We start from the raw sequence: 9,197 nt of genomic DNA on the forward strand, positions 1-9,197 counted from the left end.
CAAGGAAATGGCATTTTCACTGAGCAAAACAAGTGCCTTTTAAAGTAGGAGAATTGCACGTAAGATGTAAGTAGAAATTTTAACAACCACAAAATGCTACTTTTTGTGCAGGCAGACAGTGTTATAGCGACCTCGGCTATAATATGCCAATAAGTATTTGAAACGTCTTGCTTGCAAAAGTTTTAATTTTTCTCACCCGTATGTAATTTTGGATAATGCAATTGGTATTTTCACAGTAAATATTTAAGAAATGATCTGGAAAAACTACACCACTGAATGAAGAAAACTAAACATTTTCTTCAGTGACATCAACGTAACGTTTGCGAGTTACAACATCACGTATTTCACATGCACGTGTGATGCGGCGGTTCGAATACATGTCTTACGCAGTTTGCCATTGCCAAGGACGTTGTGTTCCCTTGAATCGTAACAGCAGAAATCGTAAATAGACTCGACAGCGCCAGATCCTGGCCAACCCCTTGAAACATTGCAGAACCTCATGGTGAAGCCTATTTAAATAATAAATTATTTCGAACTCAGGCGACTTGTAAACATCGGGTAACGTTCTCACCGTTTGAAAGATGTGCCCTCCCGCACACGTCCTGGTGATGCACTTTTACAAACAGTCTATTAAAGTAACATGCAATGACGTATTCTCACACAACTCCTACAGTATATATTTGTAATATAAATACATCTGTTTCGCTTACAAAGTACTCTGGCCAACATAAATTACAAGCTTTCACTACCATATCCATATTTCTCTTGTGTGGGATATGTGTGTGTGTGTGAGAGAGAGAGAGAGAGAGAGAGAGAGAGAGAGAGAGAGAGAGAGAGAGTGTGTGTGTGTGTTTTGGTGTTATAGAACTTTTATAACTCTCTGCTAATAAATCTATCACTGTAAGTATACTAAACTTTAACTTCACATTTGTACTATTTCATCATATTAAGTATCTCATTACCATAGACGACTAATTAAAGGGACAAAGTCGGCCGTTTTTCATGAATTTTGTTTGATATGAGATACTACTTATATTGTTTGACATGTTGAAGGATACTGAATGAATGGGTGACCATGCATAAATTCAACCCCGGTTTAAGACAAATTAAATGAAACAATCGCGAAAATGAATCAATGGCCTTGACCATTAATTCATTTTCGCGATGGTTTCATGTGTCGTGTCTGAAACCGGGGTCGAATATATGCATGGTCACCCATTCATTCAATGTCTTTCAGCATGTCAAACAATATAAGAAGTATCTCGCATCAAACAAAATTCATGAAAAATGGCCGTCTTTGTCCCTTTAGTCATGTGAATACATGGCGGACACTTTCTTGCATTAAAAATTTACGAAAAATTTGGATTTAAGAAATTGCTTTAGTTCCTCGATACCAGTCCCGCTGCCGCTTGTGTTCATGTACAAATCGCCCTCCCCTTCCGACTCAGTAGCGTCAACGCCCATTGCTGATAGCACTTTCCTGAGCTGCTCTATGGATGAATCTTTGTTCTTGACCAGAGGCGGATACGGAAGTGCCGGGACGTAGCAATCCTCGCCGAACACCGACGTGTCCGAGTCTTGCTCGGTCGGCAGCCCCTCGGTCGAAGAATAGCCAGACGACGCCGAGCTCCGCTGGTCCCGGTACCCGTTCGCCCGGCTGTCGTCGTCGACGACGACGGCGGAGTCGGGTTCTTTTTCAACTGCTAGTGTCGGGACTGGCTGCCGTTTGACAGGCTGCACCTCTTCGTAGAGAAACTCCTCTTGCGATGTTGGCGTCGACTCGGCACTGCCAAGCAAGTCGTATTCCTGACCGGCGTTTGCTTTGCTGGCTCGTTTTTCTTCCTCCTCGGACACGGTGCTCATCGTCGCCTTCCGCATCGACACGCCCCTCCTCGGCCTGTGAATGTCAAGGAAGAACGGCCATTCTCAGTATTCAAATCACTTATAGTCTGCGGTGAAATGTTTTGATCGAGTCCACACCAGTGAAATCGCAGACAGAAACTGAAACCGTAGTGTCATTTCAGGCTATCTAGCACAAACAAACGGTACCGAAACACATGCATACAAACAAGACCATATCATGTCAGATGGCCCAGGGAGTAGCACAGTCACTTGTAAATGAAGCCAGCGACAGGCTGAGATGGATGGCCAAAGTCCTCCCATCGAAAATCATTGACAACCCACGATAACCACTGACACGAGCTCCTGGCAAGCTGTTCAGTAAATGCATATATATCCAGGACAATGTACTAACCAGCTGTTGCTAATTTTTGTACTCGCTAAACTAGCTGTTACTACTAAAACTGACTGTCAAAATATGGGATTTAAACTTACGGTGACTCGGGGACAGAAATCGAGGTCGCTGACTTCTTGGCTCTCTGCATCGCCTGTCGTAAGTGTGTGGCCCATTCCTCGCAGTAACTAGCACTTTCACCACTCTGACAGGGCAAAAATGCGGGAGAGACCACAAGAGTTAGTCATTCATTTATGATTCTCTTGCAATTTAGCGAAATCGACCATCAGATACACAAATACCAATGCACTTTTTCGCAACACAACACAACATACTGACTCAGACATACAATATTTTGTTGATCCTATAAAAATGTTCCGCCTGCATATTCTGTACATTTCCTGCGCCTTTAGCTCCGCCTGTGGCAGCTCTCATAACGATTGACGGCTCTCAGTACACAAACGTTGATTTGATAACTTGGATTTTTTCGCGATCTACTAGAGACATTCTCGACGACGGCCAGGAGCAAGTTTTTGTCTTTGCGTTAATCTGTACTCTTTTAATTCGATTTCAATCGAGACAAGGCACCAACAGAACTTCATTATTTGTCATTATCTACTCAACCCAGTGTGCATATATTAAAGGAGCTCTATGTGCTCTTTACCCTGACATAAAACGTCCAAAAGTAGCACTCGCAGCAACACAACATGGCAAAACAGAAAAAAAATGTTTGACATGCACAGAGCTCCCTGAAGCATAGACCCGCGAGAAAAGACGAGGGTCCATGGTTTAACCTTTATACGCACCAGACACACCGTACCCTTCGGAGTGATAATTTGGATGATGTGACGGTTTTGAGTTGACATTGCTTTCACGGTCTGTATTTCCGCAACATTAAATGTGCCTTTCGGAGCCTGAAATGAAAAGAATGACACGGTGAAAAGAAATTAAGATCTGACGTGTGGATGTCTGAGATCACAGCACAACTACAAAAACGTCGTCAAACCCGACGACTTTTTAAAACAGCAAAAACCCTGTAAAACGCTCAATGACTCGCGTAACTTCATCAAAGTTTGGTTACTTTTGACCGATACACACTGAAAACGAAATATTGTAAAATTTGCGACGATCAGGCATGTCAATTCATGAAGTTGATGACAACAAAATGAAATGCGAAGTGTTTGAAAATAGCCATAGGGAGTAGAAACACTTCCGAAACAAGTTGAGAACATTTGCTACCAGATTGATATATACCACTGATATAACAACATCTGGTTCGAAGTCATCATCAAATTTCCCCGTTTTTTGCTGTAAGAGGTTTATCTAATGGGTACATATTTGGCGATTCATAACGCAACCGTTAAAAAGTGACTGAAAACAAATGTGTCTGGTGAACGGCTGAAAATAGCAAGCGGGCGCTGTTCGTCATCCCACTGCCGATCGCATATGTCGCTTCTGCAGTCATGCAAAAAATGTACCTCCTGCTGGCATGAAACATTTTGAACATATCAGGCCATGAAGATGGCATTGCTTACCGACGACTCCCACTTTGGATTTGTTTTGTAATGTCGTAGCTCTTTGCCGTGTAACTGAAACCAAGCTCTTTTGTAAGTCTGTGGAGGCAAACGTATAAAATATGTAAGAACAAACAAACCTGCACCATAGTGTCAACGAACGTGGGCTGCCTCGGCTATGTTTAGCCCACCGGCTATGGTGGGTTTTTTGCGACTATAATATTTCACTATTTCAGACATTAAATTATTGTAAAACTTCACGATTGCAAATTACCATACGTACTTTTGTTTTGTCGTGAGATTGCCTTATCATTTTATTTTACTGTCATGTTGTTCGAAAGTATTATCAATTATCAACATCGATCTCCATACCAAGGAACAGGATCATTAAAATTTTCAACTGATATTTACAATTTTACAGTTTACCAATAATAAAATGGAAGTTATTAAGAATTTTCTACGTATATAATCTCCCAACAATATTTATTTTCATTTCCACATCACAAAGTCAATGACCTTTAGAAACTGCTACGACCCGGGTAAATAGACAACATTTATCACGCTCGAAATTAAAGATATCTTCTCGCTTGGGCAACACAAATTAACGTTGTTTCGGTTTCATACGGTAATGCCAGTTTTACGATCCAATACACTAATTTCCTGATGAAGCCCCATTAAATGTACTTTCACGTGTTTTGCAGTATTTTTGTTCTGTCAATAAAATAATAAAAGGTTATTCTGTTCCAGAACGGATTTAATGTCGAAATGTCTCAGCGTTTATACCCGTACAATGTTTGTGATGTTCAATATTGTTGTTGATAAAAGAATTTCAGTCCGGAGTAGAATTCATTTCATGTTTTGCTTAATGTTTAAGAACAATGAAAATGCGAAAATATTCTCACAAGTGTTACGGGTATTTCAAGATTAATTTAGAAGGCAAGAATATAAAGTCCCAAAGATTACGATATTCGTCATATTTTGACGGAAGAGTTAAAGTTAAATCGCTGCAGAAACCGTATAACTGTTGACAATATTTTCAGCATTCTGTTCCATTTTGTTCACATCGTATTTGTCCCCAATCGGTAGATTTGAGACGGTAAAGCAACCGTGCTGTATTCGCCATATACGGTTGGAACATGAGCGGGTTTCTCAGCTATAGAGAAATGTCTTTATGATGTTTAGCGCCTGGATTTCCATATACTGTTATCATACAATAGCAGTAAACCATCTCAGCAAAGGGTATACCACTCGTTTTATTTGACAACTTCACGACATAATCGCTAAAGCTATGTCGTTATCTGGTCACTGGCGGTCGTTTATTGGGGCGAATGTTTGCACATCACCAGGCGTTTAATGTCTACGTGCTCACAAACGGGAACTTTTTTGTGGCGTTTTTGCTGTGCTGAATATTATCCCTGCAGTAAGAGAAGTCCGTGTACATTTATATGAGGGTGTCGTATCATCTGTATAGCAACGGTAATCTGAGTCAGTTTTCATGGTACTTAATTCTCTTTTTGTTAATTTAACTTTGTGACAGAGGTAGGCCTATAGTCAACGTTCTGAAGTAAGGAAGAAAACTGTCCCCGATCTTGACCGTCGTATGCGTACATTTCTTTCATACACTCAACACTGCATCAGTTACGAATGCCTTTCATAAAAAATAACTGGGGATCTGTCTGGTCCATCGCGTTGTTAAATATGAGCAATCTATAAATTCAATGATATTGTGTGAAACCAGGAATTGAGAATAGAAAGTTTTGTGTAAACAGTAATGTAAACCGTAAGTTTCGACGAGCTGGCTCTACGGAACTTCGAGTACAGAAAACATATGACTAAAACGACCATCTGGCTCCAGCTACGTATAGCTATGGATAATCAAATAAGACGAAAACTGACCGTTGCTGACCATCGCAGCTATTTCACCCTGGGAAAGGAAGTCACTTGCCCTGAGAGTTTGTGACAGTTCGGCCATAGGCGTGCATATTGGCGTTTTAGAAATGACATAAATTCATAGTTATCCGACCACTGTCAGTGACAACTTCAAATCTGCACATCAAGCTCACGTCATATCGCTCTTTTTTTCGAGATTTTTGATTCACAGGAGTGGTACAGTGACGTAATAACGTTCGAAATCACAAAAGAGAAATCACGACGTGTATATATGTATATCCCATAAATATATTTGGTGGAAGTTCTTAGGCAGGGCCTGCTGTTCAAAACTGATATAATTTTTCATTATATTGTGTTCCGTGTGAGAAGTAATTGTGAGAAATGCCACTATGAATGCTTGACAGTTCATGTATGTGTGTATGTAATACTAAGCTATGCACATTGGCAAACCACGAAAAACGTCGCGATTTATATATGTCTAGCACGGATCATTATTTTCGATCAACAAAGAATTATATCTTGTACACAGTTGATCAGCGAGGTGGAGCAGTTATGTGTGTGTGATCCTGTTTTTTGTTAACACAATAAAATGCATCGCTTCAAACACGAAGCAAAACTGTCAAAATATTTTTTTTTTAAATCGTGCGACCTTTGACCTATCAATTAAATTTGCCCAGGAGTGAAATTATCGATAAAACCAACAATGTGAAAATAAATGGCAGTTATTTGAGTTTCAATCACTGTTTTAATTATTAGTTATGTTTTCAATATAAATCTTCTATTGTTCTAAATATAACACTTTCAACTATACTTTATTGGTCCATGCCCTTATAATAGCCTGTTCCGATCCAGCACAGTGTGTTCGGTTTGAACCTGTGGACGTAGATAGTGTATCCATCATCAGTGCATTGTTATTGGTTGTTGACAACTGAGTTTCTGTCCGGACTGAGTTCAATTGTCAATTAAAACGCCACACCTCATCCACAGCTGAGTCACGGATGCTGTTTAATTTTCATTCAATCTTTTTGAGTGACACTGAATTGATGTAGACGATAAACGGAACAGAATCATGAAAATATTGTCAACAGTTATGGTTTCTGCAGCGACTTCACATAAACTCTTCCGTCAAAATATGACGAATATCGTAATCTTTGAGACTTTATATTAGGGCCTACTTGCCGTCTAGTCAGTCTTCGCAAATACTAGTGGACATGAAGGGCCTATCACATGGTTTATTTGTAGGCAAACTGAATCGAAAGCCCAATGACCTAGAAAGGTCGAGAGACAAACATTGGTACCACACTTTGTTCTACAATGGTTTACGTGACGCCCTTCAACCGCTGCACTCGGTTTGTGTGGCAGGGCTGTGTGTTACCGGCTATAGGTCTAAATAGCCGGTAACACATATAGCCCCTGCCACGCTGAGCTAAGATACGTGTTGAGTCAATGGAGTTGGAGTGTGGGATGTTGAGTTATATGCTTTGCAGCATTGGACCACGGTCCGTGATTAGAATAACCCTTCATGAAAAGACGGGTGGTTTATCTCGACCCTGTTAATGACATTATCAGTGAAAGTACCTTTTGTATTTCCGTGTACGGGTATAAACAAAACTGTACTGAGCTGTTGCATATGGCCACGAGCAGAACCGGTCCAGGGAAAAATAACCAAAAGCACGTACAGAAAGCCGACGGTTCCTTACCTTCATCACGCCTGACCTTCTCTCAAGAAATCCTTCATAGTGAATAGTATGGTCATCCATGTCCGAGTCGTCCGGATCACTCTGTTAAAGAATCAGAGACTGCTAGCACTTGTCGTACAGTGTACAAGTTGCACACTAATGCGGAAGTGAAAAATCATATCGAGGGCCGTGTAATCCGAACTGACTGACATTTGCATAACAAAGCCACCATGCCTGCTGAGCAGACGCGTCGACGGTCGTGACTGTTCATTATCCCGCCTTAGGGGGTCAGTCGATACCATTTTTATGCGGCCGTGGGGAACACGAAGGCCTGGGAACACGTATAACACCTGAACAGGTACGGTATGCAGATATACGGTACATGTTTGTTTGCTGTACCGAAGCAAACTTCCGCCTACGAAACAGGTTGTGAAACTTCTCGTTCTCAACGCCCAAGCTCGGGGAAACCGATACATATTTGCCCATTAGCAACCGCTTTCTAATCGCTACTTTTTGTGAAACTATTGTCTTCTATGATTAAAATAGGAAAAGAAAGGGGGAAGTGGCGGGAAGATCGAACTGTGTAGAATTAGCATAGATCAATCACGCATGCAAGCGTTTCCCGGAGTCCAAAGTGTTACACTTCATATGGTAATGTGTTTACCAACGTTCTGAAAAAATGCATTTAAACCAATAAATCTTTAACAACACTGAGATTTTGCCGCCGGATTTTTATAACTGTGGTTGCATAAATCGATCACGGGAAGGCCGATGAACTGCCCGTTTGTCAATATGGAAGAAGGAAGGTTACGATGGATTTTGAAACGAGGAAGTCAAAGGGATTATCTTACCGAACTTTTTCGTCTGCTGAGCCTCTTCAGAGATACAAGTTTCGGCATCTTCCCGTCTTTATATTCGATATCTTCTGCAAGTACAATATATCAAGATGTTGGACTCCAGTTTCTGCACTAAGGTTAACGGTCAATTATGAGCTAAACCACATTTCCAAATATCAGCCCCTTGTTATTGTGACGCATTCAGCCGAATCGGGACCGCGGAACTTAACTGCGGACAGGTACGATGCCAGATAAACTTTGAACCCCTGAACGTCAGAAATTAGCGCCGCAAGGCACCACGCCCCTCGCTACTGAATATCAGATCATCACCGCTGACAGCATTACACCCTTGATTGGTGACGTTGGGCCCGTCATCGCCAACTAAGGACATGCTTTGAATTGTAGCCAAAATAGCATTTGTCCGCATTAACGTTTTTCTTCCGGGAAAAAACACCAGATTTATACCGAAGACGTCAAGTCATTGTCTCTATTTACGCTAAATTATAGACAGGCAGGAGAAAGAATACAAATCAAGAAACACCGATATCGATAACGAAAAAAGATTTATAATAAGCTGACGTTGCAATTCAAAATTTGGCAGAAAAAATACTCTATGGTTCAAATAATCATTTTTACGACAGTAAATGTATCTTTATCATAAATTATGTAGACCGAAGCATTGACCAAGCGAGGTAGATATTTACTTGTGCTTCCGTTACCCATCGTTATTACTAAAGCACTGTCAAAGAGGGCGCTGTGTCCGCCCAGCGAACCCCATATTTGGTACATGGTACAACTGTATTCGGTTGTATTCAGTACTAGATTGTGCTCTTCAAAACACTGTAAGCTTATATAAGTGCAAATATGTAAAGGAAATTTGTAAAGGAAATTTGGTAAAATTTATTGCTTACGCCTTTGGAAAAATAATCCAAAAACTTACATCGGTATAAAAAACTCAGCGATGGCAAGAATTTACAAACATTCATAGAGTATTTACTGTACGGTACGGACTTCTAACGTGTACACTAACTGGAGTATGGTATAT

General features: G+C 40.7%; 1 protein-coding gene across 1 annotated transcript; it reads right to left on the minus strand.

Moving 5' to 3' along the window:
* Positions 1 to 8,354, minus strand: LOC139151448 (pleckstrin homology domain-containing family H member 1-like). The gene is made up of 6 exons (XM_070724267.1): positions 8,168 to 8,354; positions 7,338 to 7,418; positions 3,769 to 3,846; positions 3,040 to 3,147; positions 2,335 to 2,438; positions 1 to 1,897 (listed from the first exon to the last, which is right to left on the minus strand). The coding sequence occupies exons 1-6, from the start codon at positions 8,213 to 8,215 to the stop codon at positions 1,342 to 1,344; spliced, it is 975 nt and encodes a 324-aa protein (XP_070580368.1). The 5' UTR covers positions 8,216 to 8,354; the 3' UTR covers positions 1 to 1,341.
* Positions 8,355 to 9,197: the final 843 nt, after the last annotated feature.

Source organism: Ptychodera flava, chromosome 15 (assembly GCF_041260155.1).
Source record: "Ptychodera flava strain L36383 chromosome 15, AS_Pfla_20210202, whole genome shotgun sequence".
In the NCBI taxonomy this organism is placed as follows: domain Eukaryota; kingdom Metazoa; phylum Hemichordata; class Enteropneusta; family Ptychoderidae; genus Ptychodera; species Ptychodera flava.